At 37.6% G+C, this 27,591-nt stretch overlaps 1 protein-coding gene across 8 annotated transcripts in view; it reads right to left on the bottom strand.

The window, feature by feature from the left end:
• The window catches only part of EPC1 (enhancer of polycomb 1), a 68,166-nt gene that overhangs the window by 1,932 nt on the left and 38,643 nt on the right, over window positions 1-27,591 (bottom strand). For 3 of the 8 annotated variants that reach the window (XM_086742014.1, XM_086742017.1, XM_086742009.1), the window contains 14 exons: window positions 20,228-20,387; window positions 19,778-19,923; window positions 19,486-19,692; window positions 18,916-19,064; window positions 16,791-16,947; window positions 15,220-15,396; window positions 15,015-15,104; window positions 14,781-14,929; window positions 13,141-13,493; window positions 7,693-7,818; window positions 1,799-1,917; window positions 1,631-1,717; window positions 852-993; window positions 369-735 (listed from right to left, as the gene is read on the bottom strand). In XM_086742014.1, coding sequence (XP_086598140.1) covers window positions 369-735; window positions 852-993; window positions 1,631-1,717; window positions 1,799-1,917; window positions 7,693-7,818; window positions 13,141-13,493; window positions 14,781-14,929; window positions 15,015-15,104; window positions 15,220-15,396; window positions 16,791-16,947; window positions 18,916-19,064; window positions 19,486-19,692; window positions 19,778-19,923; window positions 20,228-20,327 — 2,369 coding nt within the window. In that variant the 5' untranslated portion in view covers window positions 20,328-20,387. The remainder of the gene's footprint in view (window positions 1-368; window positions 736-851; window positions 994-1,630; window positions 1,718-1,798; window positions 1,918-7,692; window positions 7,819-13,140; window positions 13,494-14,780; window positions 14,930-15,014; window positions 15,105-15,219; window positions 15,397-16,790; window positions 16,948-18,915; window positions 19,065-19,485; window positions 19,693-19,777; window positions 19,924-20,227; window positions 20,388-27,591) is intronic. The other 5 variants (XM_086742010.1, XM_086742011.1, XM_086742013.1 and 2 more) reach the window with 5 other exon arrangements.

Below are 27,591 nucleotides of genomic sequence, written 5' to 3'. Positions count from 1 at the left end.
GACCAACTCTACATTCACTCCTGGCAGACTTACTTTTAAGGACCGACACACATTAAATTTTGGAATAGTTCTGCCTTCACATAGCACGTAAGAGCCAAAAACTGTACTCAACAGCACAGAATTCTTCTATGGCATAGGACTAGCAGATCATAAATTTCACTTTTGAGCTAACGCTTATTTTTGATCCGGTGGCTAGCAGAACATCCTGGAATTCTCATATTCCTCCCTAAGTATAACTTTTTTGACCACCATTATACACAACATTAATTCAAGCCAATCTGGTCTAATACAACTGTTTTTATTTGCCATAAATATATTTATCAAGCAAAATAAAGACCAGAAAACATAAGCATATATAAAAAACTTACCTTGGTACTGCATCCACAGAGGATGAAGCTGGAACCTTGGGCACCTGACAATTTGTTGCTGCAGCCAGCTTTAAGGCAGATGATGGAACAGCACTTAAAGTCCTAGGTATATGTCGTGCATTAAGTGTGGTAATAGAGTTTACAGTGGCAACTGATGAGGGTACAGTTAATCGAATGTTGCTCCCAATCAGAACCTGAGTTGTTGCAGAATTGGCAGCAGTTACTTGGTGACTCAGTGCACTGTGGGAACTTGAAGTCTGCGTTATATTTGAAGGCTGTAACAAGGCTGAACCTGCTGTTGATGATGAACTTGTATGGACAAGTGCTGTAGGTGTAGTACTACTGAGGTGTAAGCCCTTGTACACTCCTGCAAAAGAAAAACAAAACAGTAAGCTCATTTTTCAGAAAATACTCAATTCCAGACAGACAAATCTTCACTGTAAAAATCAAGATGCAATCAAATTCTGTCAAACAGCTGCGTACCTGAGGCTTGAAGAATGCCATTCACCCCAATTCCAAGCACCACATCATCCTTCATTTTGAATCCCATCAGTTGTTCTGATGTAACCAAAGCTGAAGCAGCAAATTGAGCACTAACAGAATCCAGCGTCTTGGAAACAAAACCCTAAAAAGAACAATGGTGGCAAACATATGTGATCGATGCTTCCAAAAGTCCGTATTCTCCCCACTTTAAAGCTACATACAAACTAGTAGAACAAAAATCAATACATGTAAATCAGAACTGCGGCCCAGTTGTTCTCAGACCAAATCGTCAGCATTTGGTACAACTGGCTAATATCTGAACTGCCATTTTTTTTCCATGCAATTTTAGCTCCATCGGAACAATGGAGAAAATCCCCACAACTACTTAGAATACAAAGAAACTTATTTCCAAAGTTCTATGGAACAACATTGTTTCACAGGTCAACTCATTTTCATGAATATCCAAACCCAATTCAGAGACTCAAAGGTTCAGACTGCTAACAACTTCTGAACCTTTTTGTGTCCGTCACCACTGTAATCATTACACATTTATGAAAATTAGACACTTCCACAGCTGTATGGATGATGTATTTAGGAGTCAGCTTTAGTTATTAACTGAAAATTCTGCTCTAAAAATCCCCCACTATCAAGAGGATAATGACATGGCTGGAGATGTCTGCAATTCATATTTCTAAGGCTTTGAAAATTTCATTAATTGACTGACCCATCTTTTTTTTTTTTTGTTAAGAGGGAGCAGAGGCAATGCCTGCCACACTCACCTGCAGTGTCCCTTCTAAACACTTTACAGAATGGCTATGATGTAGATTCAGGCGAAAGCCACTTTCCTGTTGGTTAGTTTCAAGGTTCTATGGCAACAGTTGACAATTAGAGATGAACCCTGGTGGGAAACAATGAGGGATAAATCATAGCACAGACAAATCCCTCACCTGTGATGTGTTGGCAGAGGAATTACTATTTGCTTGCTGTTGCTGAAATTGTGCAAGCTGCTGTTTCTGCATTAGTGCCAGTTGCTGTTGATGTTGCTGGTATTGTTCGGCTGTAAATGCTGAACAAAATATAAAATGAGAAAATACTATATCAAAATAGGTAGGTGTTGTGTATATAAACACATCTATTTTATAGTCTTTAAAAAAAAAAAAAACCAACAAAAAAAACAACCACAACCCACAAAACACCACAGCAAGTTCCTTAGAGCCTTAATGCACCTTTATGGCAAAAAGGCTATAATCCTCCTAGAGATTTTTGTTCAAATCAAGTCTTCCCTTTTTAAGCTGTTTTTTAGTATATAGGCTTTAATTGCTCTGCTACATTTAGCCCAAAATACCAAAAGGGAGGGGGGAGTGGGGTAAGGAAGGAATCAAAACACAATAAAAACCAGCAAAAACTCTCTAATAGCTGATTAAAAATAAGTTACAGGTAGAAATGCCATCACTATTTTCACTTAGTGAAACTGCAGTATCTGCATTATTACTAAAGTAGGTTTATATGCAAAACTTGGGAACTGCAAGCCTCCAGTCCTCACAAAGAGGATTTTGAAGGTAGTGAGTACCTACAATTACGATTTATGTTTAAATTTAGTTGAAAACATTACATTTGGCATGCTTACAAATGTGCAAGCTACCATAGTATAATATATACAATGATAGAACTACATCCTTCTAAAAAAGTCTTTGAAAGGTGACCCAGTAGTCAGTTTATCACAAGTCAACTAGAATTTTATCCAGGTAGCCCACATGCATTTTTTCAGTGTATTTGTGAATTTTTTTTTTTTTTTAAAACATTGTTCTAAATCCTCCTAGTGTGTACTGCAAGTAGCACTAAATTATTACTAGCACTTTGTTATCTCAGCACTTGAAGTTATACATTTTTATTGAGCTGTTACATTCAAGTTATTAATTTACTTTTTTTTAAGTAACATTCTTCAGGCAAGTAGGGATGTAAGCACTTGTTTATATTACCATAAGTGACAAATTACTTCCCAGTACTCTTATAGTTAAATCGCACTTCAGCTTGCTTCATTTCCTTCAATGTTTTAAAGTTATTCCCAGGGGAGCAGCTTAGTACTATCATCATTCACAAATGCTCTTACTTAAAAAAAAATTTAAAAACCCCACAACATAAAACCCCACCAAAGTAGAATTCATAGACTAAATACTCAGGAGTTGGCTGTTTAAATTTTAATTCTACTTCATATAAACTAAGAGCCTTTAGGTTTCTTTTTTTTTTTTTTAAACTGTCACCAAATACAGACATTAGAGCAAGAAAGCTTTAGCACACAAAGATTAGCAGGTAGAAAGCTGAGCAGCAGTAGCAGAGGGAGGAAAATTGATGTACTGGTTCTGGTACTAACAGATACTTCATTTACGTTGATCATTTAGTAGTGACTTATTAATGAAATGGTTTTTTAAAACCCTAAAATTTAGAATCAGCATGGTTTAGCCAACACAGTGCCAATGGTACTGAAGGTTTCATGTATTAGTAAGGTATTTTGTTCTACAGTATGACACTGTAAATATATTGCTTAGAAATAGGTTGCCTAAGTGATGTAAATCAAGACAGCCTGCAGACTGACAAAGAGGAAAATGATAAAAAAAAAGGTATGTTCTACCATCATCTTAGATTGAAATAAAATTAAAATTTCCACTGTCATAAACATCTCATTTTTGTCCATTTAAGTAAGTAAAATTTATTAAGTTAGCTTCAGTTTTCAAGTCTTAAGTATATTTTAGATTTTAGCTATAAAATAGAGTTGTAGTAAACACAGGCATCTATGTTGGTTTAGCTAACTCCAAAATATTGTTCTCTTTCGGAAAAACAACAAAATTTATTGTGACATGTTGTGCTTGTTTAGGGTAGCCATTATTTAGGACAGTGTCTAAGTGCTCCCCCTTCTTTCTGGAAGTGACAATTAGAAGGATTGTATTTTCCAAATTGTACATCAGCATATTTAAGTTGTCTGTGATGCTTACAGCTGTTAAGTTTCCCAGCACTACAAAAACAGTTACACAGCTGTCAAAGTAAACAAGTGACAGAATCACTCCACTATGACCACCACCTATATTCAAACTGCTTCTCTTACTTCTGCTCAAATACCCACTTACAAACAGCGCCTCCAGAATGCAATGGAAATGGCTATTTACCTGTCATATCTGAAGATACACTCAAGAACGATTTATTTCAGGTTTTTCAATTCAGGTTAAAATATGCAGTAACATTTTTGCCGCTTCCCTTATTAAAGGCAAAAGCTTACTAGACAATTCAAAATACTATTTACAACACTATCAGAGATTTATTGTGTGATTCTGAACTAATCAGTTGTATCCTGTTTAGAAACACAACACTGCCTATAAAGCAGTGCTGCAAGCCACAGCCTCCTAAAATGATCTGATATTCATTTTCCATTCCACAGCACATCCAGATATGCTCACGTACCAGAAGAGGTTACAGATTGTAATTATACAAGCTAGCTATTCCTCTCCATGATAAAGAACTACATTGAAGGTTTTATTAAAAACATTACTACTACTGAGAACTAGCCAAACCAAAATCAATCATTATTTCTTTGAAGACATGCAAACTAGGATAGCACACTTTATTCCTCTTCTGTTAAAAGCCATCATGTATTTTGCTCACTAACACTGTCACTAGGTTTCTTCTCCTGCTCTCACAGTACAGTCTATATTACACTTCAATTGAAAAAATAAGCCTGCTGATTGTGAGATACAAGTTGCTTCTGAAAACTGTAATTCCCATGCACAAAAAATATTTGCATGTACTTTACATGCAAGTACTCCCACCTATTTAACTTCATGTATTTATTTTCCGTGGTTCAACTGTGACTGGAATTGGGGAAGGCTTTCTGGGGAAATCACACGTGTGCTCAGCACAGTGAGGTCATGGCTGTACTGACTGTCTGTACCTCTTTATCTGCAGGCACATTCCTAAACTTCTCAAAGAGCTAGTGTAAGTTCAACTGCCTTTTAAAAAAGCAATTCAAGTAGAATGCATTGTAGACTGTAAAAACATAGCTGCTTTTAATAGGTTAATTATAAGGCTTGTAGAGGTTTTTTTCCTTGCTTCCAAAGCTATCATAGACGCAACTGCACAAGTGCCACAGTTAGTATCTTGTTAACATCACTTTCTCTTGAAAAACAGCTGAAAATCTTTCATCTGTGCCAGAGAAAAATGGTAAATGTCGAAGTAGCAACAGTGAATGTCATTTTCTTTTGTGTCATACACTGGTCTTTATCTGCCTGGAAACAAAAGCAGCAGGCAAGAAGCAAGCCCGGACCTTTTCTGTACACTTAAATCAGCAACCGTGTTTCTGGTAACTCAGAAGAGTACTGCTACAAAAAGTTACATATTCTTGATACTGCTGGAGACCTTCAACACTTCAAAAAAAATTAGTAAAGCAATGGAGAACTGAACAACAGCTTCAAATTAAACAAAGGGACAAAATGTAACATTCAATGGTTAAAGACGACACAGGAAATTTTAACACAGATTCCTGCTTCAGCAGCCCTACACAGGAGTGGAGTGTTTACAGACTCTTCTCAAACAGCACGCTACAGCCACAGTGGTCATGGTTGCACCATACAGTAATGGCTGTTCAATACTATAAAATTTACTGAATTGGACAGTGACAAAACATCCAGTTTCATTCACCACACAGAATCCAGTGGGAGGTGGAGGTAGGAATATCTCAACCACCACTATTAATACACTATAAGTGCATTATCATTTCAGAATCTCTCAACTGTCTTTCACAGCTAACAACTGCACTTTTCCCTAAAACTTCTACATACTTTCCAAGACACTGCCAGTAATTTATGGAAGTCACCTGACTCCTTAAGTTAACCTAACACAATTCCTTTCCTAACCTTAAACATCAGGAACCTTTAAGGTACAACCCTACCTGGAGTCATCCACATCTCAAGATGGCTGTCAGAAGATGGGTAGCTCAAGCTTTACTAAGAGACTAGGCTACATGAACACTTCTTACTGATTTGTTTGCAGCATACTGTTTTGAATTGGAACAATTAAAAACTCAGTATGCTTCTGATTTGTTCCTGACAAAATTCAGAATCAAGCTATAATATTTCAGTTGAGATAACCTTCAGGATTTTAACTTAGTACATCAGGTTATGCTGTTACCCTCTTTATCTGTTATCCACAGCGTAGGACAATGCACGCACCTACTCTGCAACTGTATTAGTGCTATCCTTTGGCAGCAAGTAAGAGTAGCTTTCTGGCTTACAGATTGCAAAAAGGAATGGCAGGTAGAAGAAAAAGCTTCAGGAGTTTGCAACTATGAATACAAGGAAAGAAACATTGTACATTAGTGAGACTGAGTGACAAGATAAATGACTGCTTAGTATCTCCTTTGTGACAGGTACAAATCTTGTGCAATACCTCAATTTTTTAACAACATACTACACTATGAACATCTTTTCCTACAATTGTTTACATGATGTAAGCAAGATTACATGTTTGTAATCTTTGGGATAATTACATATAAATTTTTGCTCAAGTTAAGTCACTGAATAATATCTTTCAACTGCATGATTCTGTTTACATATCTACAGAATTCTGTGGGATGTTGATACTTAACAGGTGGTGGTTTCTGGAGCACAGAGTAACTGTGATGCTGTCAACAGACTTCTCAAAGATCCACAGTCCTCAGCAGTTTTATACTGCAATATAAAACTATTTTTACAGTGCCAACTAGTTTTATCACAGTATTTAACATGTACTAGCATTACAATGCTGTAGCTTAGGTATAGCTTCTCTGAAAACACAAGTCCTTCCCAGAGTGGCCAAAACCAGTGAGGAGGGAGGCTAGCCATGGGATCTGTATGAACAGATTGGTCTCTGTATGGTAAACAGCCACAGCTTCCCCTCCTGACTACTGCTGGAAGTTTTACTGTGAAGCGACTCACTAGTTGTTACTCTTCCTCCCTGAAGTAGGAAGATACAGACTTATTAAAAAAAAAAAACAAAAAACAAAAAACAAAACAACAACAAAAAAACCAAAAACTGGCCACAAGAACCAGCTTCCTACAAAACAGGAAGCATATCCTGGAAAGCAGGAAATGCACATGTAAACTCCTGGTCCTCTACTGGCATTCCTTCCAGTTTCTGGAATGGAAGTTGGTCAGCAGATTTACCAGGGCAACTGAGCAAGCTTTGTGAAGTAAACACATCAACCTATCCAGGTAAGCCTTTTTTTTTTTTTTTTTTTTAAATAAAGCTTTAAAAAAAAAAAAATGTCAATACTGAGAGACTCAAACAGCTTTATTATTCCTTTCAGCAAATGTTTCAGTCCTGTTCAACATCTAAAGAACTAGGTATTTAAGTTAGAGTAATTTTAAAAAGCAGTTGCTTCATGACATCAAGTTAAGTATCTGTTCTCATGAGCAGAAATGTTATTTCAGTAGAAAAACTGAAGCATTAAGATTACACTGGGTTCAAAGAACCTCTCTAAAAATCCATTCAGAGTAGTGGATTCCCTGATCTTTCCAACTGAGGTGATGGCCATTAAAAAGGCAGTTTCAATCAGGTAACAGAAGAAAGACAATGTAACTAAAGCTTCCAATTGAGAAATCCCATAAACTGATAAAGTGTGGGGAAAGATGATATATGATATTAAAATGTTTTCTTAACGGAAATACACAAAAGCATCACATCCCTGCTGTATAAGACAACAATTAGTGGCTACTAATGCCAAACTGCATGCAAAGCAAACATCATTCACAATATTAAGTAATCCAGAACATCACATTTTTAATCTCTATCTTATGAGAGATGCTATCTGGCTTACATTGCCTGGTTATAGATTTTCTACTGTATAGCAAGTTCTCACCAGTGAATTCGGAAGATTGGAGAGACTTAGAGCCATCAGTGTGATTTAGTATTTGATGCACCAGGCCCAAAGATGTTTCACTTTCTGAAAAGAAGTTCAAGATTGATTTTACTTAAACATGGCATTATTAGATGCTATGAGAACATGAATCATTATGCTCTTGATTATTACTACAACAGCCTTTTATTTCAGCCCAACAGAACTGTGAAATTCCTAACATCAGAACTCTAGACTTAGAAATTATAAACTAGATATAAGATCTATACGTGCACTCCCTACTTGGTAGTGGAAAAAAACCAGAAAATAATTAATGAGGATTCTTCTACTAGCCATTGAATGAAAGCTAGAAATGCTTGGTATGCATTTATATTTGTCTGCCCATCATTCTTAATACGAGTTTCCACCAAAATGTCACAGACCAGTTGGGGTACATACAGTTTGCTCTGCAGTTATAAATAAATAGATGTGGCGATCCTTGCATGGAATGCAGAAAAAGTGTTGCAGTTCACACAAGCCCAAATATCCAGCACTTTGGAGCACAGTATTACGCCATCTGGGTTGAAGCTTACTGAGAAAATCTAGTGTAACTACCAAGTCTTAAAAAAGTCTCCAGAAGTGCCCAGATATTTTAGTAAGTGTTGACCCTTTCCCCCATTCCCGGTCAAATTTCCCAGGCTACAGAGGCTTTTCCTTTTAAGATTTCCTCCTTAAACTAAGCTTAGGGTGGGCTATAAACATTTGTTACTCCCAAAGCCATTGCTTCAACTAAGATCTCAACATCTCAGCCACAGATGAGCTAAAACTGTTAAGTTCCAATGGTAACTGAAAATAGCCATTATTTTTCATGACCAAATATATCCTGCAATGTGAAAAGAAAGTATTTAGAAAAGGGAAAACAGTAAAACAGACAGTGTTGAGACTATTACAGATAGAAAGGTTAAACAAAGAGACCTAAACACAGCGAGTGATGGCTTGAAAGCGATGAAAATATAAGACAAGTCCTTCTACTTTGGTGTGAGGAACTGCCACAAGGACTGAGGAGCTTCTCCTGCTTCTTTCTAGGAAAGGGATGCCTGCAGACAGGTCTCAGGTATCCTTCATGAGAATATGAAAAAATACGAAAGATCCACCCACCAACATTACAAATTTGGAGATGGAAATGCTAAACACACATTTGGAAAATGTAAGCATAATTGAGCATCCTGCTAGATCCCCAAGTGTGCAAATTTGCTTTTAAAAAACAGATTTAAAGATGCAAAAAAAACCTACCCAACTTTACTTGGAAAAACATTATTTCTATGGAATTTCCACAGAAAAAGTTACTAAATAGCAAAGCACAACTTGCAGCACATTGTCTGAACCTCTAGTTTAGAAGAAAATGCAAGGTAAACTACTCTGGATTCCTTATTATAGAAGTCTGCAGTTTTTCATATACAGTAACATCTACAATCTGAAACTTCTTAACTCTTTAAGAATTTTCAGTAAGGTTTCTGCTAGAATACTTATGCTTCTTCGCAAAGAAAGAATTCTAAATTTAGTGAGTAGACTCTAATTAACTGCTAGTCTGTTTAGTCTTGACAGCTTGCAGACCTTCTTTTCAAAGTGACCCAGCTTCTGGATTAAAAAGGCAAGAGAGCTGCCTGGACTTACTGTGAAGCCTGGGAACCACTGCTCAAATCTTTCACTAGTGACTAGTATCCCTGGTCTGCCTCCTAAACACAAGGCTGCAACGGAATTATACATGCTGTGCAGTTTTAAACGTCTCGAACTTTTGGATGTTTGCATCTAGTAATCAAAAATATGAATGTAACATTTAACAGCAAGTCTGCAGCAGAAAGCATAGGCTCTCTATACGTATCACGACGCAGTTCGAAGACTGCCATTTACCTCAAAGAACTAGATCAATCAATTCATCCAACAAGACTAAATTCCTGGGACACAAATACTTCAGATGAATATTCATGCCTACTGTACACTCCAGACTTAAGACACAAGCTTCGTTTCTTAAGATGATGATTCAGAAACTTGATGAGACTGCCAGCAATAAAGGCTCCTTTTCCAAAATAATTTTGCTGCATTTTGTTCAGAGTGAACAGCTTCCCCACTGAACAAGTTACTCCTTCACAAGAATCATGTTTTTATACTCCTGCCTGATTTTTAGTGGTGTTCTGTTTAATATATGCCTGAAGGTCCTCGAATCAGCTCTTTTTACAAGACGGTAAAGGATACTTTTTCCTAATTCTTCATTAAGATGAAAAGGAACCACCCTCTTCAAAAGTGACGCTACTCTTCTTGGCCATTCAATCCTGCTGCCAAAGCCTATCCTTCGGCACACAGCAAGTCCAGTACAAGCACCATTTTCAAGTAATCTGTAAGAGCGTTTTTCTGGTGTTTTCTTTTTTTAAGACATCCCTTCTCAAGGCAACAACTTCATCTTCCAGACCTCTTTCATGGTGAGCACTCAGAAAGCCAGGACCACAATAACTTCCACTTCTTCAGGGTCAAAGGCACTTCAAAGTTTTTATTAAATGACTGGCTCCTTGAGGAAATCTTTCTCTGATCTTTAGGTTGAAAAACAATGCTTCCTGTATCTAGAGAACGGCATGCCATAGTAGAGCTTTTATAACACCCTCTGATGAACAGAAGACCTGAGATATCATATCAACTTCATGCCTGCGCTAGCCATGTATCACAGACTTGAAAAGCAAGGTTTTCCATGGCAGCAGTAGGTTGTCTGGATCATTCAAGGTGGAAAAAGCTCAAGATTACTCTAAATTTCTTTAATATGGAAAGAGAATAAATTATCATATGATGGTGCACAATAAACACGGCAACACAACCACCTCTGCTGGCCAACACAGAATCGTAGGATGAGTTTCACCTTAAAGATAAGTAATATGGTTTGACAATTCACAGTAGCAGTGAAAAGATAAAAGGATTTTTAAAATTAGAGATGCATTAATAAGTGTTTTCTGGTAAAAAGACCTACTGTCACTTCAAAAACATAAAAGGCCAATAGAAACAAACTTAGAAATTCCATGCTCGGAACAGACTCCCAGTTTTAAAGACAGCTAAGAAAAAGAAGCAGGGACACTCTACAGGGTTGAAAATCTAATAGTACTATTATAAAAACTTATAGTACAGATGTTAAGATACCTGATGTTCTTTACAGTATTTGCTACAGAAAGTAAGAAGACATAACTTAGCAGTTGCAGCCCCAATTGACATGTACTTTTGAAGAAGTCAAACTCATATACACGAGAAATATAAATACACCTGTAATCTGTGCAGACAATGTATCTTAAAGAATCCTGTAAGAAACTGAAAAAAGAACACTAGAAAATGGCACCAAGATGAACTAGACCATATGCTCCTTTCAAACACCTACACCTAAACAGATGATCATCATTACACCACATACACACAAACTCATATACACCTCCAATGCTACAAGAATCTCGATTAGGTTACAAATACTTACACCTGTACAATTTACATGGTTATATTAATAACAAATGACTATACAAAAACTGCGGTAACTAATTTAAACTATACCTATGAATTCAGACATAGGAGTTTTTTATTATTACTATACTTCATTCTTACTGTACATTATTACTGTACTTACATTATTACTGTACTTCATTCCTGTATCAAACCCTAATAAAAATACGAATCTGAACTCCACAACGTTTAAATTTGGAAAAGCTCAGAATACTAACTTAAGTATTTTACACAAACGATAAGCCACCTACATAGAATTCCAAGCACAAAATAATGTAATATGCTAGGTACTTATATGCATGTATTACTTTCCCACAGGCTTCAAAATACAACCACACAATTAAAATCTTGTAAAGAACTCATCACCATAAATAACAATTGCATTTAATTTGTCAATGATGTAGATAAATATCTTAATTATCTATTTAAGGAAAAAAGATTCTATAGGAGCGTGTGTGCTTGTTTATTTATACACACACAAAGACATATACTTTATCTCAATTCAACAGTTTTTCAAGCCTACATGATTTTCAGATGTTAATACTTTATACTGTATTTAATCTATTCATCACACATTAGTTTTGTTTTCACACTAGTAACTTGACTACCATTTTATCACAGTTCAGGCTGTGATAGCCTAGATAGAGGATGCTCTCATTCAGTTCTGGACTTGGTTTACTGATTTGAAACACTGGAAGAGCACAATTTAAACATCGAAAGTCATACTTAGATGACAAACCAGAAGAACCATCAGTTGTAGCCCTAATACATTTCCAGCAAGAATAGTCATAAAAGATAAAAGAATTGGGGATGAGGGCAAGGACGTATTCTAGGACAGCCTGGAGAGGAAGCATGAAATACAGCACCAGAACAAAACTGCCCACTAAATCTAAAAATGCAAGGAGGAAAGATTTTCTGAAAAAAAAAACCAACAAAACCAAACCAATCAGGTGGTGCAAGGAGGAAAGGTACAAGACACATTGGAAAAAAGGGGGATTAAAGTAATCTGATGCCAACATAACACTCTTTGTTCGGGCAAGTCTCCAAAATATCCCACAATCTGGCTAGTTTATTAGGTACACGCATCTCTCGCCACCTCACTCCTATATTATCCATGTTAATTTATTTCCAAAGCCACAATTCACAATAGCAATGAAAACATGATTCTAGAGACTCCTTACAAAATAGTGATGAGCTTTTAAAGTGATTTATTTGTAAAAAATATCACTTTGCTTTCTATAAAAGGATGACAATGCACTGACTAATCAAAATTCAGGAGTTAAGTCCCATTCTAACTATGTAAATACCAGTCTTCCAGCACGAAAAACCCAAAATATAGAGTGATGCTATCCAATGGTATTCCAATTTAAAAACAATTAACATCACATCAAATTTTCTTAGAGTCAGGGCCTCAATTCTGTAATTCAGGTTCCGTAAGAGGTAATCTGCCACTTGCTGACAAGATGTAGAGGTGACTAGTCCAACAGTTTTGCGAAGCATGAACACACGCATCAGTGGGAGTGGGCTGGGTATTTTTGAATAGGAAATGGCATTTAAGTTAATCCAAGTTCAAATAAGAATTCAGAATATGTCGGAATTTGAAATGCAAACATTTTTACTAAAGATTTCCCACCACCACTAGCAAAAATTTGGAACATAGTATTTATATTAACATTTCAATCAATGTTATTTTTAATTTTAAAAAATCCAGATCTTCAGTACACTACTGTTACCAATAAAGACAAATAAACATTCTATGTAATAAATAAAAATATAAAAGTGAAGATGAGCTGTTGCCATTAGAATAGACCATGGTGTAAAGTATGGATGATCTAATGATATTCTGGATTTTCTGAACCAAGTTTAAGATTTCTAGAAGCAAGTTTGTCAAAATAAACATACCAAAATGTGCTGAACCACTGCTACTTTTACTTTGTATAGAGGTACTGCATGTCTGGGTCCCCGGTTGTGCTGTGCCTGTTCGATTTACACCCCTGTGTAATTTCCTACAGGAGAGTTCATCATTGTCACTGTCATGTAGGGATGGTGTCCGAGGCCTAAAATGCCGCCATCTACATGATTTGATATTGACTAGTATCTGACTGAGGTCTTTCGAGAAAGATTTGTCCGAGGTATTTTTTTCTGAGGTATTGGCAAATTGACTGATTGAAGAGTGTTGTGATGAGGAAAACGTTTCCAAATCCAGCTGATGAAATGTATTATCGTAGCCTGAATGTGCTCTGTCTAGTAGCACCCTAAAAACAGGAAAAAATGCAGAATTATACAGTGGCAAGAAAATACCAAGGAAGTCACTAGTAGTTTGCTATGTGTGCTTGGAGACAACAAAGGGATAGAAGAAACTACACAAAACTGCTTTAGAACCAGCAACCCCTTGCAAAACAGATACAATGCATGAATAGATATTATTTCACAGTAAATAGTATGTTTAGGTTTCTCTTCACATGTGTATTCTAGCTTTTACTGTTTGAAGAGCTGATGTACCTCGTCATGTATATATTAAGACACTGCAACAACATATACAGTGATTTTTTTTTTTAAAAAAATCAGACTGGAAGATAAGAGTTCCACAAGAAAAAAAACCCAAAAAACAAAACTAGAGACCAAAATAAAATTTCTTAAGTAACAAAAAATGTTATTCAAATGTCCTCCTAAAGTAACTTCAGTTCAAAAGCCTTACTCTCACACATACTGAACATACCCACAACCATCCCAAAGCAATGCAGATGTCACATATTCACTTCCAAATCTCCCTTCAAAATCTCAGTAAGAGCCTTCAGCTCCCATCCTGATTTTGCCGATATGCCAATCTGACTTGCTAATACATGAAGAGGTGCTAAGCATTACTCCGAAAATCAAATCAAGTTCTTACATTTTTTAAATTAAAATTTAATTTCAATGTACCATTTTCTTAAAGACATAACACATTATTGAAGAAATAGCACTTAAACACTAAACAATTTATAATTGTTTTTGACAAAGATGCTTAGATACAAAATGCTTGAAGTAAGTCCTTAACTCTTTTGATATTTTGGAATATGTTTGAAATTTAACAGTTATTGTCACTTTTAAGTATTCCTCCCAAAATTCTCCTCTACAACTGGTAAATCAACAAATACAGTCCAAACTCAGAAAAGCATTTTCTGGAAAATGCTATTTTTAAATACTATGAAAACAACTATGCAAATAATTTAAATACGAACCACCAATCACAACTGAAAACATACATGCATTTTCACCTCAGAACTTGTGAGTGCCAGTAATAAAAACCATGAGAAACATTTAAGGAAACAGTGTTAAAGTGGCTTCCACTACCACGTCCTACTACCAAAATAAAAATGGAGACATTAAACAGCTAAAGAAACTTGTATCAAATGAAGTATTTAAAACATCACTCTGTCTGACGTCTCCATTTTTAAGAGGGTTGCTTTTTTTTTTTTTTTTTTAAATCTTTGTTCTTTGTATCTTACTGATTTTTTTTTCATTTTGTTTTTAAAAACAGCAATAATTTAAGTAGCACTTACCTTCCACCACGGCCGACCCGTCTTCGTGCAAACCCAATACACCTCTGGGGTACAGTGAGGGTGGTTAAGCAGTATCTGTAACGCACATCTCCTAGTCTTCCCTCTTTAGGGCTACTCCATGGCCAGTTACCAGGTTGGTCTAAATGAGGCTTAAAATAATTTTAAACAATTAAACACGAGATATTTTCCCACAATGATGCTCTGTCTTATGACACATAAGGAAATTCTACTTACAGCATAGTACTGACAGCCTGCTTTCCGACGGAAGGCGAAAGGACCATCGGGATCATTTTCCTCCTCAGCCTCCGAAGAGCCAGACAAAACCTTTAAATAAGGGATGGGGCAGGAGGGAGTGGTGCATGAGGAGAAATATTAGTAAATTCATGAGTTTTACTTCTGTTCTTTCCCCAAGAGCAGCACAGAACTTTAGAGTTCCTACCTGGGAGAGAGGTTCTTCATCTGAGCTAGGAAAATCATACTGATTCAAATCTTTAGCATTAAAGACTGGCAGTGCAGCAGGACTTGTCTGTTGAGGAGCAGCAGCAGCAGACGAAGGTAAGACTTTTGGCTTCTTCTCATACTTTCTTTTGGGTCTAATAACATCAGGCTTATCTTGCTGCAAGAAAAAAAAAAAAACAGCATGAAATTACACACGCAAGCAAATTAGATTAAAACAGAGGTTTTAGAAAACTCCTGTGTAAGTAAGCTAAAAAGTGAACTCATCTCTCCACCACCTTGATAGCAAAACATGCAGACATTTCATGAATATCTGTATTTCATTTCCAGTAACTGAAAAGTTTAACAGACAAGGTGAAATCAAGCACTGTTTACTCAATCTGTGCTAGATAAAACACTAAGGGTTAAGAAAACAGTACTATTTTAGAGAAGTAGACCAAAATATATATAATGAACTCTATAAGGCATCTTTTTTGTTTTCTAACATTTTAAATTCATAAGCATTTATGCAGTGTTAGCGAATTAATCAGTACTAAAGAATGCTTTAAAGGCAAAAATAGAAGTTAGACTTCTCAAAGATACCTAGATACTCAGAAAATCCTCTAATAATTAAACATATTTCCCCATACTATGCTAAAGTTAAGTTTAAGAGCATTTCCCAGGTTTCCAAAAAACAGATTTCTTTCAAGCTGTGAGACACTGCACTGACTCAAAAATCACTAACAGGCAAGTACACTCCAGCAATCTCAATTATGATGCTCTACTATCAATGGAAGTATTCATTGATTCAAGCCACCTTGTCAGATTCAGAACAGCCTTTGGACATTCTTCAGTTACAAGAACTCTTTGTTTAAAATTCAAATTATACCTCAGCATTTCTCCCGTATTACCTGACCTATTTAATATGCTCAGTTGTTGGCACTGTAGCTATGCTTTGTATGACACAAAATTAAAGCCTGCAGGAAAAAAGAGTGCTGGTCAGCTGTCTAAGTCAAATAAGATGATTTGATACTTTACTTAAATACAAAACCAGACTAAGATATACAGCATGCTGGGAATATCAGTGGATTATGTTTTAAAAAAAAAAAAAAAAAAAAAAAAAACCCAAAACAAAAAAAAAACCACAAACCCAAAACAAAACCAAAAAACCACCCTCCAGATTAAAATAACTACGTAACTTAGAATACAATATGGGTTTCACCTCATTAGTCCTATCTTTGTCCAATTTCTATGCAATAAATACAGTTTTGTTCAGGATATCCTAACTTTATAGACCGTATTAGAGAAAAACGTTTGTGTCCTCCAGAATAAGAATACAGGTGCATGTGTCTTTTTGTCTGTAGTTCATATATACTTCTTTTATTTGTCTTAAGGAATGACAGTAGTCTGTACATTATTCTCACAACTCCAACAGAACAAAGCATTTTTCTCCAATTGCAGCTTTGCTAGTCTCCTTCCAGCTTCAAAAAGCTACCCCCCTCCTCCCATCGTAAAATGCGATGTCCTGTTCATGCTGTTACATATGCTAGTAACTCGGTTACTGACATTACTCACTTTAACTTTGAATTCTTTCAGTTCCATAGCTTCCTGGTGTTTAAAAGGACTGCTGTTAGCCACAGGAATGATAGGAATAGCATAGGTAGGTTTAATTGGCTGCCGCTGTGCCATGACCTCAGACATTATCTCTCCACTGTAGTCACCTAAATTATACCTGAAATCAGATTTTTTTTTTTAAAAATTATTATTTGTTGGAACATTTACAACGTACATCTGGTAAAAAATTGCACAACACAGAGAAACACAGACCAATACTTGCAACTTGGGGTAAAAGGACATCCAGGATGACACCGAACAGTACAGAAAATGTTATTCCAGAAAATGGGACTAATAACATAGAAACATCATTGCAATTATTAATGCTGAAAAATAAATAAAAACGGTAACTACCCTGTAAAGCCTGTAAAACATCTCCCGAAGATAACACCATAAAGGAATGAAGCAGAAACTGAGAGGAAAGAACAGAAGATTTCCCTTTCCACTCACTTGGGGACAGGTACCACTTAAAAGCATACATTTATCACCCAAAACGTTTTAAACAGTGGGGCAGAGTGCCTTATTCATGAATCCTCCCTCTTTTGTGTAACGGAGTATTTTCACAACTAGCAGATCCATTAAGCATATTTGTACTGGGTCTGGCTGAGGTGGAGTTAATTTTCCTCACAGCAGCCCTGCTAGTGCTGTGCTTTAAATTGGTAGCTAGAAGGTGCTGGTAAGACACCAGTGTTTTGGCTATTGCTGAGCAGTGCTCGCACAGCATCAAGGCTGTCTCTTCAGCATTCCCCCCTCACCAGTGGGCTGGCGGTTGGCAAACCTCGGAAGGGGACAGAGCCAGGACAGCTGACCCAAACTGACCAAAGGGATATTCCATACTGTATGATGTCTGCTCAGCAATAAAAATCTAAGAGAAAGGAGGAGGGAGGAGGGCATTTGTTATTATAACGTTTGTTTTCGCAAAGCAACTGCTACACATACTGAAGCCCTACTTCCTGGGAAGTGGCTGGACATCACTTGCTGATAGAAAGCACAGAATAAATCTCCTGTTTTTCTTTGCCTCTGCGCACAGCTTTTGATTTATTAAACTGCTTTTATCTTGTCCCATGAGTCTAGGTTTTTCTTCCCCATCTTATCTTCTCCCCCTCCATCCTGCTGAGGAGGGGAGTGATAGATGGGCTTGGTGGGCACCTGGTGTTCAGCCAAGGGCAACTCACCACAATATTACATTTCAAATCCTGTGGCAAGTGCTGTGTTGAAGTGCAGTTTTCCATTCTGAGGGGGGTATTAGAGTCTTTCCTCTATTCAACAACTTATTTTCTTGAATATGCTACTGCAAAATCTTTGAGATATCTCCGCTCTCTATTTCTACTAAAAACGGTCAGTGCTAGAATAAAGTGCCCCAGTAGAGACATTCAATTTGTCTCCCTAAGAAGTCAGTCTAAAAAGTTAGAGATTTAAAATACTGACTCAAAACATTTGTTTTCAAACATGGATGCGTAAGCTAGAGAAGTCTATTCAGATTCTAAGTATCAAAAGAAAAACTCCACATCGCAAATATGATTCTCAGTTGACTAGGAAAGTGACAGTTGACAGAGCACAGCTGACAAACAGGATGTCAAAAGAATCAGTAGTTGGAGATGACTCACAGAACAAAATCTTATACTGTATAAAATGCTTATTTGTTTTCCTCAAGAGGGTATTAGATCAAACTTTGCTAAAAAAGAACAGCAATAATGAAGGAAAAGAAGAATGGTAATGACTGGAAACGGCCTTAAAATTAGCTGTGATTTCTTTAATCAATGCATTTAAGTTTAACACAAATTTCCAAATCAATTTACCTGAAACTATGATCTCACCTCCTGTGTAATATATAGAATATATATACACATCTGGACACAAGTAACGAAACAATGTAGATTAGTGCAACGGCTCACTTTCCTATAATAAACAACTTTCTAACATTTTCTTTTGCTCTCCAATGCCAAATACGAAAATATGCTACCCTGTAAATGTCAGAGTCTAAACACTTATTTTAAAAATGTCTCACTGTTCTTCAGTATTTGTGGGAATTAGAATATAAGGTAGTTTCCAAAGCCTTCTGCAGCAAATTTTCAATAAACGTTACCTCTTTTCCATAATTTCCAGTGTTAAATGCAGCAACTCTCTCTTGCTTTTTTCCCTCCTCTTTATCATCTCCAGGATGGTTACTGCACGACTGAGATCTCGTCGCAGCTTAAGCATCTTCTCATAAGATGCTTCATCATTTTTTCGATTCTGTAGATAAATAGTGTATACGTTTTCCCACATCATTTAAATTCAACAATTTGAAATAAGGTAATTTCTAAATATTTATGTATGTATTAAAAAAAAAAAAATCACATGCTAAACCAAAGAGAAGCATGTGCATGTTATCAATGAGTTACAGCTTCCCAATACCATAAGTAGGTTTAGTGAAAAAAAAAAAAAAAAAAAACAAACCAACAAAAAACACCCCCCCAAAAAACCCCAAACTTTCATTCAACAGCCATCCTAAAGTAGTTTCTTTCATGTTTTCACCCTTGCAAATTAAACCAAAAGAACACCTCAAGTTTTATTGTTTTATACTACACAATAGAATTGTTTCTTTTTATAAGCTACTTTGCGAGAGGAGCAGAATGAAGAGAAAGAAAGCAGATGGAGGTATTGATCTACTTACTTTTCGTGTCTGCATCTTTTCTGTTCGTCTTCTAAAAGCAACATAAGGGTCATTTGTGCTGGAACCATCTCGCTTCTCTTGTTTCACTGCTGGGATAAGAGAGGGACCTCGACAGTTTTTTCTCTTTTTAATCCAGTACTCATACACTTCTCTGATCAATTCATCATCTTCCTTCAGCAACAGCTTGGCCTCTTGCAGGCTGACTGGCTAAATGTAAAACCCAGCATGTCACTTTCATATAGCAATGCATAGAGTGCGTATTTCAAACTCTTTATTCAAAGTACCATTGTACCTGCTGACCGCTGCCTTTTTCTAGTCTGTCTATCATCTCCTCAAACTGCAAAGGAGATATGTCCATTCTTTTCTTCAACTTATTCACAAAGATCTCATCTTCCGAATCCAAGTCATAATCCGGCTGCTCAGCATCCAAACTAAAAGCTAAAGGACACAGTGAAAGTTCAAGTCAGAACAAAACACTTCTGTAGTAAAACTAAGAAGTAGTGCAAGCTGTAACTACTGAGTGTTACAGAGGGCAAAAACAGGCCTTTGAGATTGCTAAATTTAAAGTATTAACATATAGACACAGACTTAAGAAGGATATCTATTTACTTCTTGATCAAGAACTAAATAGATCTCTTCAGTAAAAAGTATGTACTTAGTCCAATAGACGTTTAAGAGTAATCTCTTGAACTACTAGAAAAGTAAAGTGTGTATACGTCAACAAATAAGTTACTTTACTTACGCTGTATGTGAATCAGCTGCTTTGGCATTTTAAATTCCCCAGGATATATAGATTCATAGTATGCAATATTACTTTCTGCTTCTGGAACCGGTATAACCATGTTATCCCTCTTCTCTCCATATACTTGTTGTGCTGAGATAGCCCGTTGGAGATGATGCTCCTACAAATAAAAAAGTCAAGATGAACATCTGAGGAAATATTTTCAGAGCTCGGCCTTCTTAAAGTTGAAAGGATTCTATTTCTTTGCAAATGCTCTCATTCCAAATCCCCAAGACTAGACTAAAAAAATTAGTATCACACACTTGACTCAACATGAACTCCCTAAATCGGAAGGTTTTTCCAGTAGGTGGAGCTCTCCCTCTTACACAAACACACAACACTTCAGTTACTAAACTTAGTAAGTCAAGTCGCATGTTCTTGGCACACCAAGCTACATAAATCAAATTCTACATATTTCCAGAGAGACACTTAAGATTGATTAGACATACAGATTATAACAAGTAGCTGCAGACAGATAGTTACTCTGGTATTATTCCGTATTTGTTACGGCCACTTATTGACAGTGATGTCAGAAAACCAGAAAGGAGGTCTGTCATAATCTTCTATTAGGAAAAGAAGCAACTATTTTTACCCAGATAGAGAATTATTCCTAAAGATATTTTGTTTTATTGCAATGCTTTCTATTATGCTCATTTTGTCCCTCCTAACCTGTCAAATAAGTTTGTTATTAACATAATTACAGGTTTTATTAATATTATACAATCATATTTATTAATATTATATTATAATATTATAAAACAATAAACTATGAGGGTGAGAATAATTAACTTTTGGAAACCTGCAACTCTTTTTCAAGCTTAAGAGTAATTACACTTATATCTATTACTATAATACAAGTAACGGGTTAGTAACTTTACAAATTCTACTCATTTTCTCATGCTACTATCCAAATGTATTCCATTCTTCCTGTGGTGCTGTCAAGACAATAAGTAGTACCAGCAGAGCTCACAGAGTTACCAACAAAAACCTACAGAGCAAGATCTGTACACGTACATAAATGGTTTACTGACAATGTAACATGGTATTTTTTCCCTAGTACCAAAGCGGGTTTCTTAAGTGTGTATACTGCTCTTCCTTCGGTGCTCAGTAAGCCAGTGCCACATCAACTGTGTCCATGTAGCTATCACTGAGATGCTATAAACCGGATTACTGAAATACTTCAAACAGGAACTGCAGCAAAAGGGTGGCAGGGATAATTGATTTTAATATTGAAGTAAAAACATATCTGTGTTCACATGTATGATCTTACTACATCTTTGTCTGTCTTGACTTCAATTCACCCCCTCTTCAGTACAATAAAGGCAATTAACCTCTTCTGTCTAAACATTAAAAAAAATAAATTCAAGAAAATTGTAAAATAGATTTTATTGTAAACTGCAGAGTTAGTGCAGCCTCAAACTAAAATCTGTTCATAGAATCACAGAATGGTTAGGGTTGGAAGGGACCTTCAAAGGTCATCTAGTCCAACCCCCCTGCAAGGAGCAGGGACATCCCCCACTAGATCAGGTTGCTCAGAGCCTCATCCAGGCTGGCCTTGAACGTTTCCAGAGATGGGGCCTCCACCACCTTTCTGGGCAACCTGTTCCAGTGTTCTATAACTCGCATCGTAAAAAATTTTTTCCTAATTTCTAATCTAAATCTACCTCCCTCTATTTTAAAACCGTTACTCCTTGTCCTATTGCAACAGGCCCTACTAAACAGCCTTTCCCCATCTTTCTTGTAGGCCCCCTTGAGGTACTGGAAGACCGCTATCAGGTCTCCCTGGAGCCTCCTCTTCTCCAGGCTGAACAGCCCCAACTCTCTCAGCCTGTCCTCATAGGAAAGGTGCTCCAGCCCTTTTATAATCTTCGTGGCCCTCCTCTGGACCTTCTCCAACTGGCCCATGTCCTTCTTGTGTTGGGGGCTCCAGAACTGAGCACAGTACTCCAGGTGGGGTCTCACCAGGGCAGAGTAGAGGGCGAGAATCACCTCCCTTGACCTGCTGGCCACACTCCTCTTGATGCAGCCCAGGATGCTGTTGGCCTTCTGGGCCGCAAGGGCGCATTGCCAGCTCATGCTGAGCTTTTCACCCACCAGCACTCCCAGGTCCTTCTCCTCAGGGCTGCTCTCAATCCATTCCCCGCCCAGCCTGTATTTGTGCCTGGGATTGCCATGACCCAGGTGCAGGACCTTGCACTTGGCCTGGTTGAACTTCATGAGGTTGGCACGGGCCCACCTCTCCAGCCTGTCAAGGTCCATCTGGATTGCATCCCTCCCTTCCAGCGTGTCGACGGCACCACACAACTTGGTGTCACCAGCAAACTTGCTGAGGGTGCACTCTATCCCACTGTCCGTGTCGCCGACAAAGATGCTGAACAGGGCTGGGCCCAACACGGACCCCTGAGGGACGCCACTCGTGACCAGTCTCCACATGGACATTGAGCCGTTGACCACCACTCTCTGAGTGCAGCCATCCAGCCAACTCCTTATCCACCGAGTGGTCCGTCCATCAAACCCGTGCCTCTCTACTTTAGAGAGAAGGATGTCGTTCCAAGGTGTAACTCTGCTGCAACGATTCACAGGATTTTAGCTTGTCTTTACCTTCAAACACACTGAATATTTTTCCACATCTGTCCCTTGCTAAAAAGTTTCTTTGCAAAAAGAGACTAATCAGGAGAATAAGACATAATACAGTTGCAAGTAAAACTCACTGGACTGATTTTGATCCTCTAGCATTTGTTAAGTGCAGACACATATGTCACCTAGGAGATGTAGCAGCTAAATTTTTTTCTTGTGTATAGTACAAAATAATGTCTTTTCTACCTTTTAGTGAAGCACTACTGCCAGATAGCTCAAATTTGCATAAACAGTAGTAACTCTTCAGGATTTTGTCCCAACAGCTACAACTGTTGCAGAACAGGGAATTAAGCTTCATTTTCATATAGTACAGGCGGATTCCACGTCAAATGCATAGTAATAGCCAATGGTTTTTGAATAACAGCAAAGGCTTACTGTTTTTATAACCATATGAAGGATTCCTGATGCATTTACCCCAACTTGTGTTTTCAAACACAAGTATATTAAGATTTTGTTTTCTCTAACTCATCTCTGATATGGAAATTGGCACTGCTACTTAGTATCAGTAGTCTATACTAACTTCCTAACAGGCTTCAGTAACAAGTATTTAAAGAAATCTTAACAATATTCTTGAAACTGAAGCAGAAATCATATTTTTGCCCAACTTTCATTCCAATTACAAAAATACTCAGTACTTGAGCAGAGAGTGTTAGTAGACCCACATATTATGAAAGCAACCAGATAGAAGTTTCTCCACTGAAACAGGTAGCTAATCTGCTGTTCATACCTGTTTCAAGTCATCACAAGAGACACTCCACTAAATAAAAGAAAAGAAGCAGACAAGGCAACCTACCCTTTACACCCCCATGCACCACATTCTCACTTATTTGGACAAACGCTAGCAACAGCAACTTTGCCCCGCAGCTTCAACATCTCAGCTGGTGGGTCAGAATGTCTCTCTCACCTGACAATACATATAATCAGGTGCGACTGGTAACTCTGGAAGCACTCGTTTTTAACATGAAAGCACGTTAAACATCTGCAGTTAACTAACACCACTTACAGCTTCTATTCTGCAGTCTTTCTCCACTGTGATTGCACAGCTGATTGCTCCCACTCAAATTCAACACCTCATTAACCTGAAACGGTAGCCTTCCATTTCAAAATGCAGTGGTTTCCTCAGTTTGTCAGAATTATTTTGAATTCCAAAATCATGCTGGCTGCCCTTCATGTTATCTTGATTTAATATGTAGATTCTGTACTCCAAGCCACTCCTGAAAACACCAACAGGCATTTAAAGACACACCTCTTCATAAATTTAACACATCTTTTCACTTTGACTGTTCATCCATATCCAGATATAGTTTTCCAGTCAGATATATTTCCACTGTACAACAGCTTCTGTAATGCTGTTTCCATTCACTGCATAACAGAGCAGTGTCAAAAAGTCTTTTTTACAAGTCAAGATGCAACTACCCACTATGTCCCATGCCCTGCCACAGAAAAGAAGTTAGACAGGATTAATCAGGGTTTGTTCTTAAAAAACTCATATTAGTCGCTCACAAAGTGATTAGTATGTTCTAGGTGATTACTTGGGCCAAGTTATTCACATTATCCATATTCCTCTAGGAACTGCTGTTAAGACCACTTGTTTGTAACCTTCTTTGCAACAGGCTGGTATAGAGTTTTGCTTCAGGGCTTTTTGTTTCAGGGTTTTTTCCGTGGGTTTTTATGCTGGGGTTTTTTTTTGTTTTGTTTTCGTTTGTTTGTTGTTGGCTTTTGTTGTGGTTTTTTTTTTCCTTGTTGTTTTGGGTGTTGGGTTTTTTTTTTTTTAAATTTTTTTTTTATTTTAAGCAGCACAGTTGCAGCATCTTTTCGCCTTCTCCTCTGGAACATCTTCTGGCTCTCAGAAGTTCTCAAATAGCTGTGAAATTATTTCAGACTGTTTCTTTAAATTCCTAGCATGAATTTCAGGTGGGTTAGTCAACCTCAAAGGCTGTAATTTGTCACGTTAGAAGGAAACTCATCTAACAGCTACCACTACAAGGTACACTCTTGTGCTTCTTGCTGTCATTCTCCATATTACCACTGCCTGATGTCAGCCTATGATGACAGACTAGGGAACCAAATCCACAGAACATCATCCTCTCTCCTGTTATTTCCCCTGGAAACAATGAGAAACAATTAATCTTCCAACAAATTAGCTCCCTGAACTGCCGGGGCAGGGGGCAGAGAGAGGCAGTGGGGAAAAGGAAGGAAGAGAAAAAGGTAACTCCCTTTTGTAGCAGCTAGCCATTAAACTGGTTTTTAAAATGAGGCATTAAATGTCTTTTAAAAATGAATACCAAGGGAGGAAAAAAAAATAAACTAAGACTCATGAAAAACATTTCATGACATTTCAACCATCTCAGTATCAAATACAACCAAGAAGGTTTGCTCTTACTACAAATACATAGAGAACATTATTTTCTTATTCCACACATTGATTGCTAGACAGATCTCACCCTGTTCTTCTTTCCAAGAAGAAAATAAATATTATTATTTATTTCATGTAAATATTAATTGTCCACATCCTATTTGTTACTACTCATCAGTTCCCACTTTCAGTGCACTCACATTTCTGTGTTAAGGTATCCTCCTTACTGAAACCACACTGGAGTTTGTCTTAAACTCAGTCCAGACTACTAAAGAACACACGTGCCTTAGCCATTTCATCCCCCTCTCAACTCGCTTCTCCTGGATCTTTTGTACATACCTTACTTATTGAGAGCAGTTTATTCTCGCTGAAACTGCCTTCCACTTTTACATTTAAATATTTTCGACCTATTAGTTAGGCTTACATCCAGAAAAGCTTCCCTCTTCAGTTGCTTTCTCTATCTGACATTAAAAGCTACCAGAAATACAACTTTGGGAGTTGGTTGCAGCGTGATGTTAAATTTGATCCAGTACTTTCACAACGATGGCGTTGTTCCTCAAACTTCATTCCCTCTACCTTGTACTAACGCTCATCCAAATTTGTGTTTAAAGCTATTCAGAGTTCACCCAAAACCTAAAAATCTGCTTTCTCTTCCCCCCAGGTTACTTTTCCATCAGGTTAGCTTCCTACATTGGCTCATCACGTTGTCAAACAATCCCAGAGTCAAAGGGATGATGCAGTATGAGCACTCAGCTCAGAGACAGAAGGTTTCTGAGGAAAAAAGCTTCTTCATCGCTTTTTGCAACACCCAGCCGGTAACATGAAACTGCACCTTATTCATCCCACTATATTCCTGTCTAGAAAAGCATTTGGACGGCTAAAATTGAACACTTATCAGATTACTCTGTTAGTTGTTTAAACAAGCAAAAGCTTGACAACCACTATCCTCCTTTAGAAATTTTATTCTAATTACACAGTCTATAGGAACGAGAACAGCAACACCACTTCTCACTACCCAGCATGTAGCAAGGCGTAATATACTTCAGGACTTTCCTAAGCAAATTTTTACCTCAACACCTTTCTTTATCCTGTAGTCTTCCTTTCTATTAATTTTAAGATATCAAATTTGTCCCTTGTATCCACTCTTATTGTATCAGTATTATCATGCAAGTTCCAAAATATAAAAGAGTGAAAAGATAATTTAAAGCAAGCTGGCAGCAACAAAGATATAAGGCAGGCAGGAACACAGCAGAGCAGCTCTCACTGCAGCCTGAAGGAATCGGAACTTTCGTTCAGTTCTGCTTTGCGGGGGCAACAGGACCTCTCTTGAATGTTAATTCAAGGACATAGGTGTAATTCTTCAAACAAGTTTAGTACTTGCATACTTACTGCATTTCTAGCACACTACATTAAAAAAAGTTAAACTATAATAACTAGAACACAAAAGAAAGGACATTATAATTGTGGTTCAAGTAGGCACTCCTACATCCAAGCAGAAACAAGCAGAAGTGCAGCAACCGAACACAAGTAGTCTTTGACTTCTTTCACATTTTGATAATACTGCTAAACTTTTGGCAACACAACTGTTGGATTCCAACTTCAATTACAGTTTCTCAAAGAAAAATGACACTGACAGGGTGCAAAGATTTCTTTGATGGAATATTTACTCCGCAGCACACCCTGGAGACTATATTCAAAGCACAACACAAGGCATTAAAAGACATTAGTGGCAATCCCAGGCACAAATACAACCTGGGCAGAGAATGGATTGAGAGCAGCCCTGAGGAGAAGGACTTGGGAGTGCTGGTGGATGAGAAGCTCAACATGAGCAGGCAATGCGCCCTTGCGGCCCAGAAGGCCAACCGCATCCTGGGCTGCATCAAGAGAAGCGTGGCCAGCAGGTCGAGGGAGGTGATTCTCCCCCTCTACTCTGCCCTGGTGAGACCCCACCTGGAGTATTGTGTCCAGTTCTGGAGCCCCCAGCATAAGAAGGACATGGACCAGTTGGAGAGGGTTCAGAGGAGGGCCAGGAAGGATAAGAGGGACAGGCTATGAGGACAGGCTGAGAGAGTTGGGACTGTTCAGCCTGGAGAAGAGGAGGCTCCGGGGAGACCTGATAGCGGTCTTCCAGTACCTCAAGGGGGCCTACAAGAAAGATGGGGAGATGCTGTTCAGTAGGGCCTGTTGTGATAGGATGAGTGGTAATGGTTTTAAAATAAAGGGAGGTATATTCAGATTAGATATTAGGAAAAAGTTTTTCACACTGAGGTTTGTAGAACACTGGAACAACCAGGTTGCCCAGAAAGGTGGTGGATACCCCATCCCAGAAACA

This window comes from Chlamydotis macqueenii, chromosome 2 (genome assembly GCF_036417535.1).
Source record: "Chlamydotis macqueenii isolate bChlMac1 chromosome 2, bChlMac1.mat, whole genome shotgun sequence".
NCBI lineage: Eukaryota > Metazoa > Chordata > Aves > Otidiformes > Otididae > Chlamydotis > Chlamydotis macqueenii.
The sequence above is the reverse complement of the archived record's forward strand: the minus strand, read 5'-3'. Positions and strand labels throughout refer to the sequence as shown.